Genomic DNA, 26,437 nt, shown 5'->3' with positions numbered 1-26,437 from the left:
TCCTCCTCCTCGACCCCCCTATCTGCCACTGCGGCGCACACAGGACTTTCCTTCGGACAGATGAACAGAGATGGTAATCACGCTCGAAGTACGCCGAGCGTTTCTCCCACACTAAATGATGACCTCGCTCATAGCTCGCTGTAAATAAACACCATCTGTTTCGAGTTTTGTGCGAGTTTTACTGGTACGGTGTCGAGCAGAGCACTCCAGGCTCCGACAGCCGTGTCTGTGGTCCGTGACAGGACGGTTGTGACCCCCGTCCGAGCCTCAGCAGTTTGTTACATTGTGTTAGTCTAATCAGGGAACAGGCTGTACCGTTGATTTAGTCCCTTATTACTGCCGAACAGGGGTGTAGGCATGCTGTGCAGCGCTGGCAACTCACCAAGACAACCATCAACAACTTAGCAGGTTCCCTGTGTGGCTTCACATCCGACGGTGGGCTGGAACACACTGGAAACCCGTGTGAGACGTCCCCTTTGACGAAGAGGAGCTCAAGCATGACCAGTCTGGCCTGCTGACTTTTCCATTACTATTGTGCCGTATTCGGAGGCACACACGCGCACGCGCACGCATACATACATAGATCCACATGCTGCAGTGCTGGAAGGAGAGCGACTTGATTTAATTCAGGCGTGATTGCGGTTTGACGAAGAGCATGTGTCGGGTTGCCCCTTGGGAAGGCCGTTCCCCCTGTCGAACAGCTTCCTGTGCAACTGTTCTTGAAGGGGAGTCGGAGAAGAGGCCAAGATGGTGACTGTAGATCCTTACAGACAGGAAGTGAGGGAAACCGTTTGGGCTCTATAGGAATCCAAAACATTTAGCTTGGGGATAAATCTGTGTATATATAGAATATCATGTATTTATCCTGTGAAATGTTATTCTTTTCCCATACAGAACACCAGATAGAAGGTTCCAGAAAGCATTTTTGGCCAGCTATCTTATGTACATTGATACTTCAATGGTACAACAAGCGGACATTAACCCCAGAGCTCTGTTAGCCTGCTGGGGTCAGGAAGGCCTGAGTCCTGGGTCCTGTGCGCTCCTTCACCAGGCAGGACTCAGCCAGGAAGAACCAGACAGACTGAGGGCCTCTCTGCTGCCATGTACCTGTGGAGCACGTGTCGATGCAGACCCAGCCGTCTCTTATCGCTTCGTCTGAAACTCGGACTGTCTCCCTGCACCTGTGTCTCCTGACAGGCCTAAGCCTCTGTTTCCTGCCTTTCCCGGGGAACCTGCTAACTCAGCCCCAGGCCCAGAACCAAGCCCACGACTCCCTATGCGCCATGCTTAGTTCACCAAAACCCAACACAAGTCTGCCTGCTCAGAGTTAAGACCTATCCAAGCCAGGCTGTGGAGGTTCTGTCATGACCTGCACACCTAACGTCTGCCATTCATTTGTCTTTTATCCTTCTTTCTTCCTCTCCTCCCACAGTGGATGAGTGGCAGCCCCGGGCGCTGACAGTGTTTTGATTGCGAGTTCACCTTTTTCCCAGGAGCTTGTGTCTGGTGACTGAGTGTAAGTGATCCTCTTGGTATCAGAGCTGCGCTGGGCTCTGTCTCGCCTGTGGCCAGGCTTCCAGGAGCTGTGGCCCATCACTCCATGTTGGAACACGTCGAACCCAGGAGACAAGGTCTGGTCGGAATTACGAGCCGCTCCTCAGGCAAATAGGAATCAGACGGAGAGATAGAGGGTGTGGGTCTGCTTTATGTTATGGCTGAATAAGACGAGACTTGCATTGACTGTACTGTCGAGTTCCTCTGCCTATGGGGTTTTACCAGTGCAATCTCACTATGTATACTTATTTTGACTGTTAAATGTTTCATTTAAGTTTCTTTTTGGAACACTAGTCAGGGTTCTTTGGTCACGCAAGAAACCGTTGTGTGTCCTCCTGTGCGTATCTCTTGTGTCCCCACACCGGTTGTGATTGGACGTAGACAGTTTCACCGTACTGTAAACGGGAGTAAACGTGTGTTTTCTTGAACGTGGCCTCTGCTGCGGAGCAGAGCGACCATGGAACGCTCTCTCTCTCTTCCTCGTGAAGAGAGCGCGTTTGGTCTCCACAGCGCTCCACGGCTGGTCTTGGTCCTGATCCATCAGGGTCTGCAGCGGCGGAGCTGCTTGTTCCTGCTCGTCTCCTTGGTTTATTTTTCCCCGGCCTCATGGTGTACACGGACTGGACCGTGGGGTTGAAGGGGGGATGGGGGGCGGGGGTGGAGGGTCGGTCACTGTCAACAAGCCCGGGACCGTGAGAAAGACGGCGTTCTATTTCGGATTTGGTGTCGTACCCCAGCTGTTGAAACCCAACTTGTGCCGGTCCGCTTTTTTCTTCCTCTTCCCGAGGAACGTCGTCCTTGTGCGATACGAACTGACGGCGGACACACCGGCTCCACCTCTGAGGGGGATGAACTACGACCTGCGTGTCGTCCCGTGCGCTGCCTGGACCAGCCGCGAGCGGCCCGTGGAGCTGGCCTCCAGCTGGGGTTTGCGGGGAACAGAAGGCGTACGCTGCCGGTTGGAGACTTATAAACACGAGCTCTGAGGAGTCTCAGTCTCCACCCCTGGGGAAGCCTGTCTGCCTGCCGTCCCACCGTGCAGGCTTCTGACTGTCTGGAGCCTTTTTCCCCCTCCTGTTTTTTTTTTTTCTCTCCCTCCCTCCCTCTCCTTTCTCTTCTTTTGTTGGGAAGAAAGAACAGCCTGTTGCAGATGGGTTTCAGGCCGTCCCTCAGACCAGGAGGAGGAGGAACATGGTGTCGAGCCAGGGTGCATAGCTGCGCTGGTTCACCTCACATACACAAAAGCAATTGTTTCAAGGCGAGGAGGATCAGGTTGTCATTTCGTTTTTCCTGAAGAGGATTGGTTCTCTTCTGAGGCTCACTGATGAAGTCTTTTATACTTTTATAATCAAAAAGGAGATAATGAGCTCTTAAAAATAAATCAAAAATAAGGGTTACTCTGTTCTTCTTCAGGGACACATACAGTAATAACATAAACCGCCCCTGCATCAGTTGTCTCTTCTGTAATCACCACAGACTGTTGTTTTGGGAGGGCTCGTTTCAACAACACGAGCTACCACTCCCCACGGACAGCTAGCAGAAAGAGCCTCTGTGCAATCTGCTGGAAAAATCTGTTCATATCTAGCCGTTACGGCCCCTGCGGTGCTGCTGTTGTGGGAGTGCGAGTGTGACTGATGGTACTCCTACTCTGTCTGTTCCCTCCCCACCCCCGCCCTGCCCTCTCTGCCCTCCACCCCCACCCCCCAGCACCCTGTCCAGCTGCATCCATGCGGTGGTGGCCCTGCTCTACCCGTTCTCCTGGCAGCACACCTTCATCCCCGTGCTGCCTGCCTCCATGGTGGACATCGTCTGCTGCCCCACTCCCTTCCTAGTGGGCCTGCTCTCCAGCTCGCTGCCCAAACTCAAAGATCTGCCTGTGGAAGAGGTGGGTACTGTCCTTGTCTATCTGTGTGGGTGTATGGGTGTGTATGTGTGTGTGTGTGTGTGTGTGTGTTTGTGAGTAAGGATGTCTGTGTGTATGTGTGTGTGCTTATGGTGTGTGTGTGTGTGCATTGTCATTTCTGGCGGGGAGTGAATAGACAATGTAGCTGGCCGTAGAGACAGAACTCAAGGAATCTGACTAGGCCCTGCTCCCTTCCCCCGTCCAGGGAATCAACTGTCAACTCTCTAAACATGGTGTCCCTCCAGCAAGCGTGTTTACGCTGTTCTCACCAACTTTACCCCCAAATGTGTTTTCATTTTAACGCTGTGTAGCCAAACTTGACACGTCAGAGATGGCTTTGAACCACTCTAGATTCACTCGCGCATTGAGCAATAGCATTTTGTTTGGAAAAAGACTGGCTCAAAGTTGAATTCTCCCAGAAAGCCCAATGTAACATGACCCCATTTACTATGTTTTGCTGCCCATGAACCCTGTAGCTTCCCTGGACTGAGCTGATGGGATTCTAAGCACTGGCTTCTCAGTATTGAGCTGTCAAAGTTCAGGCCCTGTAGCCTGTCATGGCTGTCCTGGCCTGCAGCACTATGCTCCCATCCAGCAGAGCCGTGGCTAAAGTCTGACAGGACATTGACCCGCAGTTATGTGTCACCAATTAGGGAGCTAGAGGGAGAACGAGAGAGAGAAAAAGAGAGAGGAGGAGGGTGAAGATGTCAACCTCCAGTTGGCCCTTCATGACGAAGCATCTTTGAAGCTGAGGGATGCTGCATACTGGAGCTGAGGGTGAATGGAAAAATCACTTGCGTCCATTCTTGTTAAAGTAACTGCTTCTCCTCAGGGCTGGTGTTGGGGGGAGAGTGTTGCTGACCCTGGTCAACACCCTCCTCGAGTGTTACTGGCCTGGACAGATGCTTGAGGGCACAACCTCAATCTCAGTCCTGGCCTTAGCCCTAACCCCCAATCCCAGCCACGGCTCTGGCCCTAGCCCCAGCTGGGGTTCTAGACTCTCTAAGGATAAACCTAGGTTTTGGATCTCCATAAAAAGTTTAGCAGAGGCAGTCAGCCTAGCTTTCAGAGCCCAGCTCCAGTCCATTAACCCAGCAGTAAAGGCAGCGTCTGCCCCCGGCCGTGTGGTGTGTGTGAAAGACATGCTTAACGCAGTCCTGTTAATGGCCTGTCAACAACATCTGTTGTCGGTTTACATGTGTCCTTATGTCGCTGATAGACTCACTTAACATTCCCAGAGCGTCCTTCTGATGGGTTTAAAGACTTGTTCTACTGCTCTCCTCCATTGGAGGAGATGGGCTCACACTGTCCTGAACATGTGTCACCAGTGTACTGTATATGACCATAACACTTTCAGTGGGACTGTATAAAACACTAACAATGGCTTCTCCTTGTCCCCCTCTAGGCTCTCATGGTAGACCTGGGAACTGACCGCTTCATCAGACAGGTCGGTCAAATGTCCCATGTACCAGGGGGGCAGTTGGGTTTAAACTTCCATATACCTCAAACTATTTCTTGTACCTTAAACACTTAGACTTCCAAGCTGTTGTACCACGTGAACGGTGATATATTATCCGGGGTTCTGTTGTTTACCGTTTCTGAAACGTTATGAATTGGTTTCTAGATGGATGACGAGGCCTCACTGTTACCAAGGAAACTTCAGGCGGCTCTTGAGCAAGCTCTAGAGCAGAGGAACGACATCATCAATCAGGACTCTGACAGCGAGTCGGACGAAGGTGAACAAGTGACAGATCATCCTGTCATCCGGCCAACCAGATGTTAGACATGTTAATTAGAGTAACTGAGAACTGGCCAGGATTCAAGTCCTGCGAATAGGAGCATGAACTGCAACACACTCATCTTTTGTAGACACAGACACACAGCTGCAACGCACACATCTTTGGAGACTCACGTTGGCCCGCCGGTGTCTGTCCGTGGGCTGACGGGAACTGGATGGGGCGACGTGACCTCCCTCTCACCTGTGTGCGACCGAGTCACAGGTGTCCACAGCTGCGTTCACCGCCAACAACCCGCTAAGTCAGCTGTCCTCTCTCCTCCTGCCCCACAGAGTGCAACTCCCTGAACAGCCTGGTGTCGGAAGCCTTCATCAGGTTCTTCCTGGAGACCATTGGACACTACTCCCTGTTCCTCACTCAGAACGAGCGAGGAGAGCGCATCTTCCAGCGCGAGGCCTTCCGCAAGTCTGTGGCCTCCAAGAGCATCCGGCGGTTCCTGGGGGTCTTCATGGAGTCCCAGATGTTTGCTGGCTTCATCCAGGACCGTGAGCTCAGGAAGTGCAGGGCCAAAGGTACAGCAGGCCTCCAAGTTCACAACAAACATCAGTGGTTAGATTTGTGGTTGTCAGTATAAACATATGATTGTATTGTAACAAAAGTTCCTTTTTGGGTATAATATGCCTTGACATTCAACTTTCCCCAAAACAGTAACCTTGAGATGACTCCCTTAAATCTATGTTGGTGCTGACCTCTTGTGGACAGACTGTTTACTGCGCCACTTGACAGGGGAAACTGGAACTTTCAGTTCAGTTCTTAGTGACTGTGAGTTCATGCTTTTGTTTTTGTTTGTGCCAGGCCTTTTTGAGCGGAGGGTTGAACAGTACCTGGAGGAGCTACCAGACACCGAGCAGAGTGGGGTCAACAAGTTCCTCAAGGGCCTAGGTGTGTACAGTTAGCTTTTAAAATGTTTTCTTTTGGCAGATACTTTGATCCAAAGCAATGTACAAAGTAAAGTAAATTTACAAGCACAGGTTGTGCTTAAAAAATCTTTATATCTCCAATTAAGTGTTATCAACGATATGATACATCTTTTTTTTTTCTTTTCAGGAAGTAAAATGAAGTTTCTTCACAAAAAGAACTGAGGATATTTTCTACTGTACGTGCCAAATACCAGACCAATAGACCCTGTGGAACGACCGACTGCAAATGAACAACCTGACACACCAAGACTGTGTACTCTGTAGAACTACTCACTCGTTTGTCAATGTGTCGAAGAATGGTCCAAACGTTTGTACATATGACTTCACTGTTTCACTGTTATCACTGTGTGTGATACCCTCCCGTGTAGCTTGGACTTTGGGTGTCTGGTACCCTTGTCTATGAAGCTAGTTCTAGAATGACGGTACTGAGTGAATTTGCCTGTGATCCAGAGTAACCACTGTCATCTAGTCAGACTGACTGAGTGAATGTGACCCTATGTGAGGTGGATGTATAGTTTTCCATGGATCTGCCGATGATTTTCTATTTGACATCGGCGTAGTCCTCTCCTCTGCTGACAGAGCTGTACAACCGCACGGCTGGACGAGAGGCTTTTGTACATGCATTAACATATGAAGAAAACGACTGTAAATGTTCAAAACATGCATCGCTTTGTAAAATTCAGTAATTAAACATTCATACGACTTCAACGAGTTGGATTACTCCGTTCGAACACGAGCAGCACAATCATTTCACCATGACCACACTTTTTCATCTTTTACTCTCGACAGCGAAGCCTCTCACTTTTATCTCAACTAGCTCCTGCTGAAGAATTTGACCATGACTGATACGCCGCTTCGCATACCGAAGAAAACATTTCAGAAGAAATGTGAGGCCATACAACTATGATGATTTGTCTCACAGTGTTACATTTTGTGGACTGTTATGTTGGCATTGTATTATCAGCTCCTCGGTATTATGTAACTCTTAACTGTCTGGAGATAAACGCCGGAAGTGTCTGCCGCATACTACCCAGAATGACGACCTTGAGGCAGAACTGCTCAACAAGGTCAGCTGTTTGTCAAGGTAACCTGTGGGCCAGAGGGCCACAGTCCTCTTTAAAACTCGACCAACCTCTCACACATCGTGCCGACCTAACCTCAGCAAAACAAGTCCAGCGACAACAGGCTTCCTGCATCATGAACAGCCCCAGTGCCAGGATCTGACTTGAGTGGTGGTTACACATGACAGTAAGCCTCGGAGTCTGAAGAGCTAATAACAGCATGGCAGTGACAGCCACCAGAGTGATGTGTGAGGACATAATTAGGTTACCAGCAGCATGTGGCGGTGCTGAAGTGGCAATCCGTGCCTTTTGGGACTCCACCATCCCACCAGCGACACACTAGTGATGGTTGGGGGAGGCTGTCATAGAACCGTCACACTGTGAGACTGAGTGATTTCATACCATTTGGCACAAAATGTAATAGTGCAGGATGGAAATATCTCGCATATCTAGAATGGAATAACATGCATATTCTGTATTCCTGAGGGCCTATGAATGTATTTCTTGGTCTATGAATGCATGAGGAACCCTTGAAACCATATGTAACAATGTTTCACAAATACACCCTTAAAGGTCAAATCAGGAAAAGGCCTGTTTGTGTTCCTGCTGGTTTACAAGAAGAGACACTTAAGTGTACACTTACACAACAAGTTCAAGGTGAAACTGATCTCCCATCTCATTGTCAGCCCAAGCGCAATGACCCTTATGATCTCTCAGTTCATTTAAAAAACATCCAGTAAAATAGTCTTGCTGGCTACTGGGGATGGGCCGGGGGGAAATGTTTGTGTCGATGGTAAGTGTTCATCATCACAAGCATTCTATCGTATAATTTTCATCTGCAGCCAGTTTGAATGACATGGCGCAATATTAACTCCTTAGAATGTATCCAGAATTCAGCTAGAGAAAACAACACAGATTGCAGCGTCTCACTTGCCCGAGAGAGCGATTGTAACAAGTCTCACGATTAACTACGAGACTTTGCATCTCCCAAATTTGAGCTGGACCAAAGAGCGACATCCGATGGGGAGATGCTACACTGATGCTCAGGTCAAGGTAAAGAACTCCGCGCTTCGGTCATACGCACTTGACATTTTTAGCAGCCCTTTACAGACCATTGCACGTTAGGTTTTCTCCTACACTCCGATCTAAAACAGAGTCAGATGCAAAGTCATTCACCTTTCTATTCACGCTCATGTAAATGTATCTCTGTATTTGGATGTTTGCATGCTGAGCTGTGTGCAACGTAAGCGTTAAAGCCGAGAATAGAATAAGGAGAGATAGTTTCTGAGAATATTGCTTAACGGACGTTCTGCCGAAGCGAAAGTTAAGATGTGCGAGGTATTGCAAACAAAAGCTTTTTCGCAATTCAACAATACATTTAGATTTTACAATTTTAACGGTATATGAATCACACATGATAGGCTAAATGTTTTGGGCGTAATGAATGAAGCAGACTTTAGGTGCGGCTCTTTGGAGTGAGCCTTTTATATCATCATTACGGATAGTATGCCTACTTTAATAGTGAAACTATGCAATCCAATAACAGTTTAAGATACCATGCATTTTGAATGACATTTTGATTGCCTCAGAGAATGCGTCAATAAACTGCAGCTACACAATTTTCCTATCCAATTTTAAAATCAGAAATTCACCTGCGTCTCGTCAGGCAGTATGGATATGAAATAATTCATTGGGATATTTCCACATTTAGCATTTGTTTTTGGGCTTAACTTATTTCCTTGAAAGAGTGAAGGTTTAGAATAATTAACAAACAAACAAACATAACAGGTTTCAGTACCAAATGAACTGTTGGGAATTATGTTTAACATAGAATACAATTTCTTATATGTTATGTTTTCAGTGTCATTGTTAGTTTTTGGAGCCAGTTGTGAATACAATCATATCCAAAACGTCAGTTTGAGATCCTGGTTATGTGGTGCCGTTGTACAGCATCATTTGTTTGAGTTTTAGTGTGGAAGAAAGCTCAATATTTCCTTGCAATACGTTTGGAATGAGGACTATCTGTGTATGTGTGCTATTGTTGTGGTTGTCTGGAGAGGTAAGGCCCCCAGGCCCAGGATGGAGGTGTTGTTTTTGAAACAGGGTTAGGTGGCTCTGCTAGCCCTGCTTCTAATCTGTTACAGAGGGAGTGGTGCTCACCTCTCCTGTAACAGGAAACACAACGTTGCTTTAAAAGAAGAAAAAAACTAAACAGTGCACATTGTGTCTCACGTTAAACACGATCTACTCAGTTATTAGATGCCGTAGTTGTATTGCATAATATTTATGTTAATTCATTCATTTTTTAATTTAATTTATCAAGTCATTTTGAATTAACTGAAAAGTTGTATTTGTCAAGAGAGTTCTGTCCCAGGATAGTGATGATGTCTGTACACAAGCAGACATGGTACAGCATAGTCACAAAGCCTCATACCAAGGTCCACTTGAGTACCTTCAGTCATGAGAGTGCTCACATGGTCTAAATTATGCATACCTTTTATGGTTTTTTGATATGCTATTATCATTTATTCAATGCGGATTATATTTGTGTCTCCAGACAGGTTCTTGGGAAAACTTAGTTGTTCTTTTACATTCCTATAGGAGGAGAGTGAAGATGATTAGCCATGTGATGAATATGAATAAATGGTAGCTAGGTAAGAATGGAGCAGGAATGTGACTTTGTGGTGGAGGATAATCCTGCTTTCTGCAGACGGAGAAGGTCCAGTCCCCCATCGTCACCTCAGACTTAATGGATGTTACAAAGGTGTGCTTTCAGGGGAGATATCACCAGTGGAGTTTTCTATTATTGTGACATCTCTTGAGATGCCAGGTTCTCGGGCTGCGTTTCATCCAGCGCCTGCCTCACTTAGTGGGGCAGGAGAGCTGGCCGACCCTGGCAGAGGTAAGCGCTGGAGCTGAATCCTTTTTGGTTTAAAAGCTAAATAGGGATGGTAAGGGGGAGCTATATAAGAGCCCGGGTTTAAAATGTTAGAGAGCTGACTGAACAAGAGGCGGGGTCAGCTAGGTTTGACTAATTGTGTTTTAAGTGGGTCTTTGAGCACACAATAGGGAGTGGGATGGTTCTGAGCTCCCCTGTGATGCGCCCAAGGATGAGAAAGTTGTCAGATTTGTAGGTCAGGCTGCAGGGGTTGTTGTTAGGCAGATTTGCTCGCAGCAGTGACTCAATTTTGGCTCTGCCCAGGTCTGTGTTTTTAGCCTCCGGGGCTGTTTGGTTTCACTCTCCACCACAATATTTGTCACACTTCGGCAAGGTTCACTTCCTTCCTCCTCATATAGTATTTCTTCATGTATTTTAAGAACATAGTAATATAATTCTTATTTGTACCGAACATGTTTTTTATTTCCATCAATAAAGTTAGCATGATTTGTTTCCCTCCGGTGTGAGCTGTTCCTTCTCCTCAGAAGCGCTGTGATAAGATCTTAATTGATTTCACAGTGTCAGAGGGAATAGCAGCAGTGAATCCTAGTCTCATCTGGAGCTCATCAGAGCCTGACCTGGTTTTGGTGTGCTACGTTAGCACACAACGCTCCACTGGGACCTGTCCCCTCCTTGTGCTGATACAGGGATGTGGAAGAAGGGCACAGGGAGGCAGCCCAGCCCGGAATGGCAGAACGCAGCACGGCTCAGCATGGCATGGCCTGGCCTGGCATTGTCCATATAATTCTATTCCAGTACAGTACAGTACAGTTCAGCCCAGCTTGGCATGGCAAAGTCCAGCCCAGCCCAGCCCATTAAAGCCCAACCCACTTTGCTCCTGTTTTCAGTGATTCCACCCTTCCAGCATTGTAGGTCATACAGCCTCTCCTTGTATTTTGGGAAGGGCTTCCGGGGATATTTCGCCCTAGAAAAAAATAATTATCGTATCTCCCTAATTCCCAATTATTATGCGCAGGCTTATTTAAGAAAAAGGATTATGTTTTTCGTCCTTCCGTGTGGGTAGTGGAGAGCATGTGGAGTAGAGGAGGAATTTGAAAGTGACACTCCCCTCCTGTTGTTCAGAGAGAAGTCCTACACATGGATGAACCAGGAGAGGAGGGAGCACATCACAACACGCCTGTCATGTAAGTCATCTCCTCTGGGGGCCACACGTGCCACTTCCTGCTTTATGTAGAAACTCTGGCGTGTGCGCGTGTGTGTGTGTTCTGAACTGCCGCGAGCGCTAGTCAGGCTGGGCTGTCCTCTCGTCCCCACAGAGAAAGCAGCTCTGCTGGGTACCCGCTCCAACGCTCACCAGAGGACCGGCTCTACTGCCACCGACATGGAGAAGGTAAGACGTGCTTTCAAACATTCTCGAAGCGTTCTGCCGAGGTTCTTTGCACGTTTCTCTGGCACTGCTGGGAAGGGGATTCTTTTATTACCTTCAGATATTCAGTTGGAGTGTTTTGCAAAGACGCTCAGGTAACTGAGCAGGATGAAAGAATCTGTGCACAGTAGGTGTTTTATTATTAGTTCTAGTAAGGCTCGGGGTATTTACAGTCTCTCAGCTCTGCATGGCTTGGTATGTTGCTTGGTGAGTTTGTTTACTCATTTCTCCATGTAGAAATGTAAGACTTGTGACTGGCTGAACTGTCTAGGTTTGATAGAACGTTTCCCATCGTTTGTTTAAAGATAATTTGACACACAGTATAGCGATTCATTAAGGCTTTCAGGGATGCTGGTGTGTTGCAATTAAAAGTGCTGCTTTGAAAGGGACTTTCAGACATGTTTCAGCTAATTAGAAAGTGCATTCCATTCTTTTGTTCTTAAAGCTGCCCTGAAAGAGGATTGTATATGAATAATGACTGTAAGCAGAGTTTTAACTGGGGTTTAGATTCATGTTGAGTAACTTGATCTGATTCATCTGACAGTCTTCGGAACGTAATTCAACAGACTGTGTGAGCATTGACGGAGACACCTCTCTGAAGGGGTGTGATTTGTCATTCACAGTACTAAGAGAAAACACAAATGTGTGTTGATGACAAATGACTTATGTCTCCACATCTTTGGATCAATTGGTCCCACTGTTTGGGTGTGGGAGAGTCTGTGCCTTTGTGTGTTTGTTTGTGCTAGCTTGTGTGTGTCCTTGCATGTATAATAGGTGTCTGTATGTGGGTGCATGTGTGTGTACAGCCTGTCTGTGTTTAGCATGTGTGTGTGTGTGTTCATAGTGTTGCTCTTGTCTCTGTATTTTGCAGCGTTGCTCAGAGTGCCCTGAGCCAAGGCTTGCCCAGAGTCTCTGCACCTTCTGCAACAAGTGGCTCTGCTACCAATGCACAGACATGCACCAGCACCAGAGAGGCGCATCCCAGTGTCCAGACCTCCACCCACACCCAACACGACCCATTCCCGCCCCCCAGTGTCCAGGCCCCGACCTCCACCAGAGGGGCTCCCAGCCCCCACCTGATCCAGGGGAGCACCACTCTCTGCCAGGTACCCCTTCCCTGTCTCCAGGGTGCTTGGTTTCCATGTCTCCCGTGTTTGTTTTTTAATCAGATCTCCGTAAGAGGAACGGGAATGAATTATGCATGGCTGTAATGATTCTTGGTATGGTTCCTGCACATCCTTTTATTTTATTACTGCTCCTTTTATCATGTGGCCCAGTTTCTGAGAGTGGTACTGGCAGAGTAATATTAGATTTGTGTTTTTTGTTGTTGAGGAATGGTACGATTTTATTACACGCTTAAAATTCATATTGCTCATAAAGAAATGACTCCTTTGCGAATCTAGCTGGATCAGATCTTAAGTCGGATATCGTGTGTGTTTATTATTGTGTGTTGGTGAAAACAGCAGACTGAGAGAGTCGGTGTGGTTGACAACAGCAGAACTGCAGGATGTGGTCAATCAGCTCAGCTCAGAGACTTAACTCAGCTGTGTAGCAGGGGGCGCCGTCTGCGGAACACAGACTGTGTGTGCAAAGGGCTCTCAGGAGAGAGGTGTCCAGCAGAGAACAGCACGTCTGTGTACAGTAGCCTTACCCAGCCGGGAGTTGAATCATGTGTTATCGGACTGTAATGTGGCCGCATGTTAATTAGTGGAGAGGTCGGTCTTTGCATTAGAGGCATTGCATCATCAGAGTTAAAGACGAGTTTAGTTATGTGCGTGTCAGCCTGACAATGGGTAGTTGACAGGAGTGTGTTGTGTGTGTGTGTGTGTGTGTGTGTGGGGGGGGGGGGTAGTTGCAAACTCTCAACACCGTGGTTCTGTGGTTGGTTTCTTAGCTTGTCAAGCTGCAACCTCCACCGGTTTCCTGCTCTCTTTACTGTAAGAGCTTTGTATCCAGTCTAAATATAGAACAAACAAACTCCACAGATTTCAGTCAGGCCTGACCCTTGTTAAGAGCAGATCTTCCTCTGAGTGCATGCAGTCACGACACAACTACTGAGGACGCACTGAGGAGGAACAGACTGGGGGGTCAATATCAAAACAATAATGATGTTGGGTTATGAGGATCAACAATTATCTTTGTTCACAAGGCTCACACCATTTCCTGCATCATAATGACGCATGATCTGACTCCAGGCTGTTTACGTGCATGGAGCAGGAACTGTTAACAAAAAGAGAATCGATACTCCAATTTTCATGTGGCCGTTTATACATGCACACATGAAAGGGAATTTGTTGCCTGACGATAATTGCTCCTATCTCAGCGCAGTGGAGATTCTATCTTTCCTTTCTTTCTTTTTCTTTCTTTTTTTCTTCAAAAGACAGTCAGGCTCCGCCGGTAATCTAGACTGACACTGGTCTTTCAGACCCACAAATCTGGTGTTGATCAAAGATCAGTGCTGGCCCGCTTCAATCTGCTAATCCAGGAGAAAAATGAGACCCTCATAAGCTCCTGCAAGATTTGCAAGATTTCAAGGGTGTCATGTTCTCTACCCTAAAATAGATGTTAATGAAGATAATGCTGTCTGACTCAGGAAGATATCAGATACACTGTATCCATCCACAACTAAAGCCGAATGATTGGGTATTCAATGTAATTGCGTGATAAAAACTCAGTAACCAAGTTACTTTACATTTCTCTCAGCTATGCTTTTGTGTCCTTGGTTACCACACCTTTACGTATGAATGTGAATTGCAAGTCGTGAGTTTAGTCACAATTAATGTTCAGTGTTTTTTTCCCACCTCCTTTTGTTTCTTCCTCACGTACCCTCTCCCTCCCTCACCCTCTTTCTCCCTCACCCTCTCTCTCTTTCTCTTTCTCTCTCTCTCTCTCTCTCTCTCTCTCTCTCTCTCTCTCTCTCTCTCTCTCTCTCTCTCTCTCTCCTCTCTCTCTCTCTCTCTCTCTCTCTCTCTCTCCCTCCCTCACCCTCTTTCTCCCTCCCTCACCCTCTCTCTCTCTCTCTTTTTTTCTCCCTCCCTCCCTCCCTCCCTCCCTCCCTCCCTCACCCTCTCGCTCTCTCTCTCTCTCTCTCTCTCTCTCTCTCTCTCTCTCTCTCTCTCTCTCTCTCTCTCTCTCTCTCTCTCTCTCTCTCCCTCTCTCTCTCCCTCTCTCTCTCCCCTGCTCTCTCTCTCCATTTAGGGTCTGGCTCTTGTCCTCGCTCCCTCCTCATGTGCCAGTCTCACAGACAGGAGCCCTTGGAACTGTTCTGTGAGTCGTGTGACCTTCTGTGCTGCAGCAGCTGTCACCTGTCCTCTCACAAGAACCACAGGTCAGTCCTCCGACACGACACAAGGGCACGGAGGAGACGGGGTAGCTGTGGGTTCAGCTCTCCTGCTCCCAGACACACACTGTGGATGCACTGCGCCTTCTGCACATCCCTGGCTTGCCTCATTCCTATTCAGAGCATATGCTATTGTTTCCCCGTGATGTTCCGGAACAGTTGTTCCGAACTAAAGTCAGTACTTCCCATGGAGATGGTTTTAATGACGATGCACTGCCTGACTTGTTGACTTACTATATACTTGTTGACTTACTAAAGTATGCTGACGTGTTCACTGTGCTGTTCATTTGCATGACCTGACACTGTTTGTTCTGGGTGTGCCAAGGTTGGTGCATGTTGGGAAGGCCTTGCAGGACCAGCAGTGGCTGTTTGAGAGTCTGATGGCCCAGGTGGAAGAGAGGAGGGCTGCAGTCGAGAACTCAGCCAAGCAGATAGAAGACAGGTGAGCTGAGGCTTTTACACGTCGGCACGTGCTGATTCGAATGACTTGTCATAAACAAGGTCAAAGATGCCTTTTTCTAACAAGGTACGTGGCTCCGCTGTGGCCATAGCACTGGAGCTTTTTCCGCTTTCCAAATGAAATGAATCAATTGTACATCCAAATCTCAGCTGTTTTGATCTCTCTGTCAGCAATCAGATTGTCATTTTCTCTCCTATTCACAGGCTGCACAGTGTAAAGATCACACAGAGGAAGGCAGAGAACCAGATTAAAATGGCAAAGATGATTATGATGAATGAGCTGAACAAACGGGCCAACCTATTAATAGAGCAACTGGAGGTAATTATTTCCCCTCCCCTCTTTCTTTCCTTATTTCTTTATTTTTTTCTTTCCTTCTTTCTTTCTTTCTTTCTTTCTTTTTTATTGTCTCATTGTCTCTCCCTTGCTCTCTTTTCCATGTTCCCTCTTCTGTGTTCTCTCTCTCTTTCTCTCTGTCTCTCTCTCTGTCTCTCTCTGTCTTTCTCTCTGTCTTTCTCTCTGTCTTTCTCTCTCTCTCTCTCTCTCTCTCTCTCTCTCTCTCTCTCTCTCTCTCTCTCTCTCTCTCTCTCTCTCTCTCTTTCTGAGAATGTTTCCTGGGGTATTCATCTCCAGTGTGTAGCTGACCATGAATGTACACGCTCCGAGTCAGGGAGTGCTCCAAACATGATCTAATCAGGCCTGAAAGCCAGCGATGGAGAAGCAATAATGACCTGTCACAAGCACTCAGGGCCATATCCCGAGCAATGAAGTCTCGGAAATAAACGAGCCATTGATTAGCCCTCTATCCATCCACGACTTGGCATGCCGGCAATTCCCCAGACCCATGTGCATGTTTCTGTCTCCCCTCTCCCCCTGAGCAGAAGGTCTCGGAGGACTTCCAGCGGCGTCTGGAGGACCAACTGCAGGGGGCGATAGAGATGTGCGGCCAGCTGGATCACGTGCAGAACTTTGTAACCTGGGCAACGGCTCACCACCGCAGGAACCCCCTGCTCTTCAGCAGAGAGCTGGTAGGCCGGGGGGGGGGGGGGGGGGGGGGGGCGGAGGGGGGTCAGCCTCTAAAAATAGACCACTGCCTGTAGAGAAATGAGACAGGGGAAAGAAAGATTGTGGCTGTAATGATCACTTGATAATATTAAATGCTAAATGATTGTATATTGTCGTGAGTGGCCGCTTGAATTGGACCTTCACAGCCAGTCACACCAGATGCCTTTATTTGATTCTTTCTTCTTCCAGATTTCTCTTCAGATGCAGCGCCTGTTGGAGCCCACACATCACCCAGACGCCTGGGTCCCTGTCAAGATCAAGTTCAACTGGGATGCCAGCCACTGGACCAAGCAGATGTCATCGTTAGGTGACCATATTCAGCAGATCAATTACAAATAGTGATAAATTGGTTCATGTATTATTTGAGAAGTTGAGCTCCACTGGGTTCTTTGTGACATAAAGTGTCTCTTTTCGCCGTGTAGGTCAGCTGTCCGTTGAGGGAGGCAGTCGCTCCTACTCTGAGGGTGTGGCCTGTCCCAGTATTCTTAGGCCTCAGCCTATCACCTGCATGGCCCTGCCCCCTGTGTGTCGCAGTGGGCGTGACCAGGGCTGTGCCTACCAGACCTGTTACCAGCCCCAGATGTGCTGCCTCCACTGCCTCCCCCCCCAGCCTGCCCCGCAGCCGGAGAAACCCCAGCGAGAGGCCGGCCTCTACCCTGCCAGGTGTGCCCAGTCCACCCTCAGCAGCCCCCCGCTGCTCCAGAGGTGCTGGGGTCCTGACAGCCCCCCCTCCATGCCTCCCTCCTCGCTGCAGTGCCCCCCTCCATCGGCTGCATCCCCTCCCTCGACCACAGAGCCTGCAGCTCAGCTCAGCTCCAGGCATGTCTCCCCGGCCCCGTCCCCTTCCACTGTGCCACAGTCGGACTCCCCCCAGCCTTTGACGGAGCATCCTCCAGACCGCCAGGCCCAGACCCGGGTTCAAACCCAGCCCAAGACTCAGGCACCTGCAGAGGGCACCAGGGAGGTGCCCTCTGCAGAGAAAGCCAGCAGAGGCGAGCTCCACAGCCTGCCAGCAGGCGGGGATAGAGAGCTGATGGTGGAGGAGAACCAGGAGGAGAGCAGGGAGCAGGCAGCTGGACTCCCAGGGCTGGGAAGAGAGCCTGGGGTCCAGGCTCCCCCAGAGAGACAGCAGGCTGGGCTGCAGGAGCCCAGACCTCCACTGCAGCCCAGAGCCTACAGGACACACCTGGAGAGAGATGGCAGGGTGAGTCTACCAGCTGACCCCCAGCTGTGTCTCCCATCCCCACTGAAAGAGAATGTCTTTGACAGTGTTATAGATTTTACCCGAGCGTTCTTAACCAGCGAAGATGTGTTTCTGCTAGTTTGACCTTTGATCAGTCCTAAACGTCTCTCTGAATGTGTTCCTTTTGGTTTCACATGCTTTAGAACTTTCTAGGTGTGTCATACACCTTATCACCAACATTCATATGAGGTGTTAGAGGCGTTAGACCACGAGGTGCTGTTAACACACAAACACACACACACACACACGCACCGTTTTTTCACCCTTGCTCTGGGAGACAGACAGTAGCTACATTATAAATCAACGTACAACGTACACGGGATATTGAAAGATGGCTGGCAATATCTCTGTTTATGCCGAAATGATCAGTCACAGCAGTTGACAGCTGCTCTAAAAACAGATGGTGCAAAAGAAAGCTGATTGGCTTCCATATGAAGGGCGGGTGACGGCACAGAAAGAGCTCCACTAACACAATCAGAGTCCACACTACTTTGTATGATGAAAACCTTTACAAGGAGAAGCGCTAAAAAAAGAGACAGCACTGTTTATTATTAGTGCTCTTGATGTCAGTACTTTGAGCAGCCGAATAATCACCCATCAAAAACTACTCCTGGAGCATGATCACAACACACGAAGACAAATGATTTGCACGTTTTCCCAGTCACACTGTGTGAAAGCGAGAGGAGAAAGCATTGGTGTGTAGCTGCATGTGTACTTAACCTGGTATTAATGAGACACTCAGGGAATTGTGGGAGCTGGCAGTTTGATTTCTGGGCTGTGTCCCTCTCTCAGAGATCCTCCTGTCGTCTCTCCCCCCCCCCCCCCTGCCCTCCTTTCCAAGAGGGAGATTATAGTCCTTTTCTCCACATTTAAACTGTTCTATACCTCTCCTTAGGGGCACGGAGCAGGTAAACGTTCTAATCGCCTGGTAATTATGAGCACCATGCTCAGTGTCAGCTGGTCTGAATCTGGCATGGCGTGTGGCGCACTTGGGAGAGGAGAGAGAGGTAGAGAGGAAGGGCTGCGTGCGGGAGGGAAGGAGAGGTGAGAGCCAGGGGGAGAGGGAGCTGAAACTCACAGAATAATGCTGATTTGTCAGGTGTGTGGCCGACAGGCGTGCAGCCAGGGACATAGTTGCTTGGGTCTTTTCTGCAGAGAACTTCTCGCATTAATGAAATTATGAGGAGAGGGAAGGGACAGAAAAGGATTGTGTGTGTGTCTGTATGTGTGTGTGTGTGTGTGTGTGTGTGAGAGAGAGAAACCTAATCTGTAATGTGCTAGTGCTGCGTATTCAAACCAACCCACCTCACACCCTGACAGAGGATTTGCATACAGTAATTGGTGTCGTAACTAACTCTTTGGTTATTGGGAGAGTGATGGTAACATTCGTGTGTGGTTGTGTGTGGGCTGCAGCTCAACGGTCTTTGTGTTTGTGTTTGTGTGCTCCGTGTTGTGTTTTATTCTGACGCACCAAGGATCCTAACCAGCAGCTACCTCCTCGGCGAATGTGGGTTTTGATACTCGAGGTTATTCTTGAGCACTTCTCACACTGTCGTCTCCCTGTTGCTATGGCATGTGTCGTCGCGTCTACCGCTTGTATTGAGTGACACTGCGGAATTCTTGGCTAAACCTTGGCAGTGGAGCCGAGACTCAGAGAGCGGGTATGTGTTTGTTCTGACAGAGATCCACGTCACTGGAGATGTCAGTGCTGATGGCCCATGGGTCCGGGGCTAATATTCAGAGCAGACCAGGATCCGGCCCCGGCCCCAGCCCCGGCCCCAGCCTCAGCCCCAGCCTCAGCCCCAGCCTCAGCTCGGTGTGTGGGAAGAGGAAGATCCGCTCCCAGAGCACCCCGGCAGATCTGTCAGGCCGCTCCAGCACCCTCTCCACAGACAGGCCTCTGGGGTCCACCCACGGGCCGCTAACGTCAACAGCAGATCGGGCACGCCTGTCGGACCAGGTACTCCCTTTCATGATGGTATGGCCCTGGCATGGTTGGCATGGAGACTGTCACTTAAACTAATGCCGAACCTGAAATTCTGCAGTCTGTCTACATACAGCGACCACTTGCAGACATGCTATTATTTACACGTCAGCCTCTTAACACAGTAATGCTGAGAGCCTTTTAGAAAGTCTTCCATTGCAATGCAATTACAGCACCATTAGAGCAGGTATTGCACTATACAGCCCTGAACAACAACAGAGCATGAGCTTGTAAAAGGAAATCCGCAGAACTGTATCTAATACAATATGTCAGATGAAAGTGCATTCATACTGTGGCTTAAGAAGTTTTGCATTGCATTTCATCAGAGCTCATTGGAGTGGTGCTGAGAAAGGGTTGGCTCTGAATCACAGCACGTTGGTTTAGTTACCCACATGGCAGGGTAAAAGCTTCGCCCAGGGTAAAGTCACTGACAAGGCAGCGCCGATGCACGGTGTCTGTTACACACCAGAGAACACATTCAGCTCAGCTGGCAGCTTTGCTGTGTAAAATCAGTCTCAATAGTTGTTGACAGATTTGTATTTATTTTTTTTACCTTTCCTTACCCTTGCATTCCAACTGTATTACCTTTTTCGATGAATTCATCCTTTTATCAGTTACATACTAACTGTTTGTACGATGCTTGGAACCAACGTGTTGTTTCTGTCTCCAGCTAGTTTAGTAAGCTTAGTGATAATAATATGAGCTTTAGTTGCTGTGTGGCTGATTGGCTGTATTGTTCACTGTCTCAGTTTGGGTATGAGGACCCCAGACCAAGTAGGGTGTCAGATGGAGTAATCCGCTCTGTTGGAAAGGAAACTGGCCGAGGCCCGCCCCTCTCCAGAGGCCAGCCTCCCCTGCGCCTGTCCCCTCTGACCTCCTACAAGACGGAGCCAGGTATTTGACATCAATGCTGTATTAAAGCATTGTTCTTAATAGACCCCTTCAATATTGAGTTATTCCTGTCGTTAATGGTGATGGTATTTACAGACGCAAAGAATCTGTCTTCCTTTATTATGTAGCTGACTTGAACAAGTTCATCTTCTCTGTTTCTTCTCTTCATCAGATAATGTGTGTGTCTATGCCAATGAAGAGACCGGATATGAGATCAAAGAAAAATACAGGATATCAAGGAGAAGCCTAGATAGCAGGTACGTTCGGCATAACACTACTGTCCTCTCACTCATCAAGCTGTCATGACGAAGCTAGATATGAGCCCCTCTGTCCAGTTGGTTTACCTCAGAAGTGAGGCCCTCTATCCTGTTGGTTTACCTCAGAAGTGAGGCCCTCTATCCTGTTGGTTTACCTCAGAAGTGAGCAGGAAGCCCAGAGGGATTCTGGGAGCCCGAAGGTTCCGGTGGTGTGCTTGGAACGGCTCAAAGTCCTGGTGTCACGACTCCCACCACAGGGGAGGCGCCAGAGTGACCCTCTCCCTGCTAGTGGCATGGAGAGTAGTGGCCCTGCCCTGGCTCCGAGGGCGTGGAGGGAGCGCCTGGCCCAGGTAAGCCTCAGTGTGTTTCTGTTGAACTCTCCTCTTAGAAAGACTTTGATGTTGAACCCAGCAGGCAAGGGTCAGTGGTAGAGATTGAGATTTTAGTTGAGGATGACAAGCTTTTTTAGATGCCATCTTGAAGTCCTTAAGGAGTCAGCACTGGTGCGAATCAGTGAAATGGTTTAGTGGTTGGCAGGTCTTGTAAATACAACTCTCAAATCAAGATAAAACATTAAAATGAAGACATTTGGGTAGAGATAAGATAAGCTGACTGGATAAACTGTTGGGAGAAAATATGCTCACAATATGCTCAATGTGATTTCTATGAACCCACACCTCATAGAAATGTAACATTTGCTAAATGAATAAAAGGTAAAAAATATCAAGTCTGAAGTCAATTCTCTAACCTCTTAAGTGTGTTGTTATTTGTCTGCAGGGAATGTCCAAGCGAGGGCCCATGAGGGCCAACCTGTCCCTTCTAACCCCACCTTACACCCTGAACCACATCTCCAGCCTGCCTCTCACACCCTCAGCCGCTGCTGCATCCAGAGTGGCTGGGAGACGCAGTCCCACTCATGAACATCCATCAACCCTGTCTACCGATCCTGAACCCTCACCTCCACTGTGCCTCTCTCCTGACCTTGACACAGACTCAGACCCCAGGTCAGTCTCAGAGATTGAAGCTGATTCAGAGCCTGATGCTGATTCGGACCCACAGCCAGAATCAGACCCACAGCCAGAGTCTTCCTCCGAGGCCGACCAGGAGTCCGTGGCTGGGGAGGACCTGGAGGCCGCTGGAGGGTCGGAGGCAGATGGAGACTCTGAAGGAGCTGCGGGCTCAGGGCCCAGTGGAGAATCTGAACCTGTTGAGATGGGAGAGGAACTGGACGCCGATGTCGAAACAGACGCCGATGCCGAATCCGACCTCCAGCTGGACCCTGATCCTGGTCTCCAGTCTGAACCGCGTCCAGAAACAGATTCCGAGGACATGGAGTCTGACCTGCCCCCGGAGTCACAGAGCTCTGCAGAGTGTGGACCAGACCTGGGGTCACAGAGCTCTGCAGAATGTGGACGAGAGCTGGAGTCAGAGAGCTCTGCAGAATGTGGACCAGACCTGGAGTCAGACCCAGAGTCCTCCACAGCCGATCCAGTCCCGCTAGGCTCCGGTCCGGCTCGGAAGTCCCCCCTGTGTCCAGGCCAGAGGGCCCAGGGTTCAGACCCTGCTTCTGAGGGGGCTGTGGAGGCCCTGCCTGGGGCTGATCCAGAGGAGATGGAGAGTGAGGACTTCTGTGCTGTGTGTCTGATTGGGGGGGACCTGCTGTGCTGTGACCGCTGTCCCAAAGTCTTCCACCTGACCTGCCACGTCCCCTCTCTTCTCAGCTTCCCCACGTAAGCACCTCCCTCTCTCCTCAGACCCCCCTGGGTCACGCTGTACAGTAAATGCATGCCTTGCTTCTACTTTTACTCCCAGATGTTACTTCAGTACAGTGGTAGGGGACAGAGTCTCTGTAGCTGTACCTAACCCCCTGGATCTCCTCCTCAGGGGGGACTGGATGTGTACGCTGTGCAGAGACATCCAGCAGCCAGAGGTGGAGTATGACTGTGAGAACCAGAGGCTCTCCGGGGAACAGACAGGGAAGGCTGGACAGCAACACGGTCTGAAGGCATCCGACCAGAGAGTAGGTTCTGTTGGGACTGATCCAACTGTTGTCTCTCTTAATCATCTTAGATTAGTCTCCATCGATAGTCACGGCCAGTCGGTAATATTAAGCAGGCTGTATTGATTGTAGACAGTGTTACTGTTTCTAGACGCATTGATGGCCTCTGGTGGTCATCAAATCATTGTTGTCTTGCCCTGTGCAGAAATGTGAGAGGCTCACTCTGTTGATCTTCAGCAACATCCTCAGTGCTCCCTTCCACGAGCCAGTTAGTCCGTTGGTAAGTGAATACCCTCTTTGTTTTCTAGAAAACAAGTGCTTTTCTAGTTGCATTCATTCATATTTTAGAGTTATGTTTTATTCAGGTTTAACGATAGATACTCTTCTGGCTAGACAAGTCTGGTAAATGCAGTGATTCTGTTTGCTAAGGCTCGGCACTACTACCAGATCATCAAGCGGCCCATGGACCTGTCTGTGATCCGAGCCAAGCTGAGCAAGGGCAACACCCGTCACTACTACTCCCCAGAGGAGTTTGTAGCCGATGTCTCCCTCATGTTCAGGAACTGCGCCAAGTTCAACTATGTAAGGGAGAGAGTCCTACTGCATGTTCATAAATATCATGAATAATCCTCTACTTTGGTAGAGGATTTTGCATCCACATTCTCACTTCTCAACACTGTGAAGATGTGTGTTGAACTAGAGCTCTCTCTTTCGTCCTCTTTCTCACTCCTTCCTTCCTCTATCTCCCCCTATCTATCTCTCTCTCTCCTCCTCCCTCTTTCTCTCTCTCTCTCTGGCTTGGGTGCTCCTTCAGCCGGACTCTGAGGTGGCCCAGGCAGGCAGCAGCCTGGAGTCTTTCTTCAGCTCCAAGCTGAGAGAGGTGTATCCTGACAGGGCCTTCCCCGTCGCCGAGGAGGACTCCGACAGTGACGAGTATGACGAGGTGGCCAGAAGCGCTGACGGCGGCTTCCCTTGGCCCGAGAGGAGGGAGCAGGGCCACAGGAAGAGGAAGAGGAGGCACTCTCTCAACTGGAGGAGGCACCACTTCTGATTGGAAGACTGAGGCAACACCAAAACAAGCCTATTAGACGATGGTATGAATCTTTAGATTATTGCACTGGGGGTTTCCATCATCCATTTGTTTGGGTAAGCAAAGTGTTTTTATAGGGGATTGTACAGTATGATTTTACATTTTGTAAAAAACGACTTACACTTACTCCTAGATAAGGAATGTGTTAGTGTACATGTATTACTATTACAGTTGTCAGACATGTATGCTTTTATGAATTGGATTTCTGGTCTTTGATGAAATGTATTTGTAGATTTTGCCTAAAACTTCCACTATATCTTGCACTTGAGAAGTATAAAATCAATATTGGTAAATGTTACTGCTAAGCCTATTTATACGTTAAACTATATAATATTTTATTTTATATATTTATATTGAGAAAACCATTTTAGTGCCATCAGTAAATACATATTTATCAAATGTATATACATGTTTTCCTGTCTGTCCCTGTACAGTCCACCCTTGCAGGCTCCTTATTAAATGGTAATAATGTTTTTGACTGAAAGAGGGCGCTCTTTCCTAAGTGCACAAACAGCACACAAGGAAATGGTGAAGTTCATATTGAACAAGGGGACTACAACAGGAGTATTGAAACATGTGTTTATTATGCATAAACAATGCCATTTACTGGATTTATCAAGTTAAATGTGCTGTAAGAAGCTTATCATGGTTACATGCTACTTTAGATTTGCATTTATATATACCCAATGAACTATTTTTTGTTAATGTGATTAAGTTTAGGCAATGTCATTTTTCCATACCATGGCTGTCTCTCATGTGGGCTTACGTAATATAATTACTTATTTAGTGCCCATACACCATTGCTACTTGTTGTGGCTAACACATAGTGAATACAGTTTGTACTAATGTACTCCTTTATTATTTTCATTATGTAGACTTTACTGTACGTTTCTCTGAATGAAAAATTATTTCTACTGGCTTTACTTCCTGCAAATAATAATAACTGAAATATGTGCACTTTGTTTAAAACTCAATTGATGTTTTGCTTATCAACCTGTAATATTTCTTGACTAAAGGTTGACGATATTAATTCCCAATGGTATTTAATTCTTTAATTTTAGATTTATTACAATGTGGGTCAGCTACTGAAGTAAAGACCCTTTCATGAGAAAATTCCAGAACAAAAGACACACTTCTACAATTACTTCATATTCCTTTTCTAATTGTTATTCTGACCAAAAATAATTATGAGCTCATGGAAACGATAAAAATATGTATTTCATCATAACAGTCTTTTCATTCAGAATCTTCAGGCTTTGTAGTATTAAGCTCGTAGAAATAAGTTCTTGAGTTGGCCTGTGCTGCTGTCTGACAGTATGGAGTTGTATTCAGCAGCAGTCAGGGGCCAGACAGTCTGCAGATTAGTCTAGACGGTTGGGGTGCCTGCAGACCTCACAAAGATGCAGAAGAAGGCAAGACAGGGATTTTACCATTTGTCTGAACAAGACTTTCCCCCAAAATATTAAACATACGGTGACATGGAGGAACATGTATATCTTAAGTGTTTTACGGCTCTTTCATCTTTTTTCTTTATTTACAGTGGCAGCCCTGTAAAGATAACATGTGCATTATTACTAAACATTTTATGGAGATAACCTTTAAATGGAGCTGTGATTAATGTCTTTAATTCTCTGTTTGTTTTAGTCTTTTTCATATATATATATACTGTAGTCCCTTTTAAGCAAAGTTCTTCTTTATGAGTTATGCCATTATTAGTTGGCTAGAACCTTTTAAATCATTCACTTTGAGTTTAATCTTCCATTACACAGTACAGTAGTTGATTCAAGGGGTTCTGCTGTGTTTTGGGTAAAGGGCAATGAATGACTTATAAATCTAGACTGCCTTTGAAAACCAACATCTAGCTTCTTCCGACCCATTCTCTAATTCAATTACCCTTCAATTACGTTTTAGCATTCCTCTCTGAGATCTGTAGGTCAGTAAGGCACAAGAATAACAGACGTGGGTGTTTGTGTTGGACATGACTGAGAGCATGACTCTTTAGTGAGAGGGGAGCAGTGCTGTGGAGATGTTCTGGGGTGTAGATTAGCAGCTACAGGCCTGGCTGAAGTTTCAAGGGTGGGGAGGAAGTTCTCCAGCCCATGAATGAACTGTAGTCTCTTTGACCCGGGACGACCCAGTATTGCACCACACACACACACCCGGGAGTGACCCGGGACGAGCTCAGGAAAGTCCTTCCACCTGGGGCTTGGACCTTTCAATTCCAAATGGTTGAGTTAAACGTTAAGTAAAAAACATTATGGTGGACATCTCTGACCTAACTATATTAAATCAACTCGGATTTGGGCCAAAGAACATAGGCATTCAGTGCCTGTGTGTGTTTGGGAAGGGAATGTTCTCTTTCAGCTGCCTTCAGTACTTACAGTGAGGCATTTCCCCCTAGGATACAATCAAAGAAGCTATCGTTAATAACAATTTTATATTGTTGTTCTAATGATGGAAGATTCTAGAAAGATCCATGCAGCAACCCTCAATAATACAACACCATCACAACCGAATGCAATTCATTGAGTACATCTTCTCTTCTTACTTCT

The 26,437-nt window shown here is 47.6% G+C and overlaps 2 protein-coding genes across 5 annotated transcripts in view; both read left to right on the top strand.

The window, feature by feature from the left end:
• The window catches only part of dennd2b (DENN domain containing 2B), a 42,508-nt gene extending 35,629 nt beyond the window's left edge, over window positions 1-6,879 (top strand). For all 3 annotated transcript variants that reach the window (XM_062470635.1, XM_062470636.1, XM_062470634.1), the window contains 6 exons: window positions 3,262-3,439; window positions 4,863-4,904; window positions 5,082-5,193; window positions 5,526-5,765; window positions 6,049-6,135; window positions 6,301-6,879. In XM_062470635.1, the coding sequence (XP_062326619.1) occupies window positions 3,262-3,439; window positions 4,863-4,904; window positions 5,082-5,193; window positions 5,526-5,765; window positions 6,049-6,135; window positions 6,301-6,335 (694 nt within the window). In that variant the 3' untranslated portion in view covers window positions 6,336-6,879. The remainder of the gene's footprint in view (window positions 1-3,261; window positions 3,440-4,862; window positions 4,905-5,081; window positions 5,194-5,525; window positions 5,766-6,048; window positions 6,136-6,300) is intronic.
• Window positions 6,880-8,126: 1,247 nt separating this feature from the next.
• On the top strand, window positions 8,127-25,386 carry trim66 (tripartite motif containing 66). 2 transcript variants are annotated; one of them, XM_062471556.1, is made up of 19 exons: window positions 8,127-8,287; window positions 11,256-11,317; window positions 11,450-11,523; window positions 12,431-12,665; window positions 14,758-14,887; window positions 15,225-15,341; window positions 15,563-15,677; window positions 16,238-16,384; window positions 16,611-16,728; window positions 16,844-17,625; window positions 19,346-19,642; window positions 20,398-20,542; window positions 20,712-20,796; window positions 20,957-21,146; window positions 21,574-22,526; window positions 22,681-22,816; window positions 23,001-23,075; window positions 23,225-23,377; window positions 23,610-25,386. In XM_062471556.1, the coding sequence occupies exons 3-19, from the start codon at window positions 11,515-11,517 to the stop codon at window positions 23,844-23,846; spliced, it is 3,924 nt and encodes a 1,307-aa protein (XP_062327540.1). In that variant the 5' UTR covers window positions 8,127-8,287; window positions 11,256-11,317; window positions 11,450-11,514; the 3' UTR covers window positions 23,847-25,386. The 2 variants fall into 2 exon arrangements, with proteins under 2 accessions (XP_062327540.1, XP_062327541.1); XM_062471557.1 differs by having other exon boundaries at window positions 8,131-8,287; window positions 19,346-19,624.
• Window positions 25,387-26,437: the final 1,051 nt, after the last annotated feature.

Source organism: Osmerus eperlanus, chromosome 10 (genome assembly GCF_963692335.1).
Source record: "Osmerus eperlanus chromosome 10, fOsmEpe2.1, whole genome shotgun sequence".
NCBI classification, from domain to species: domain Eukaryota; kingdom Metazoa; phylum Chordata; class Actinopteri; order Osmeriformes; family Osmeridae; genus Osmerus; species Osmerus eperlanus.
This window is presented reverse-complemented; position numbering and strand designations above follow the sequence as displayed.

Coding starts and splice junctions, on each gene's coding strand:
- trim66 (XM_062471556.1), top strand. Junction 20,543..20,711: donor CTCCTACAAGACGGAGCCAG/GTATTTGACATC, acceptor TCTCTTCATCAG/ATAATGTGTGTGTCTATGCC. Junction 23,378..23,609: donor ACTGCGCCAAGTTCAACTAT/GTAAGGGAGAGA, acceptor GTGCTCCTTCAG/CCGGACTCTGAGGTGGCCCA.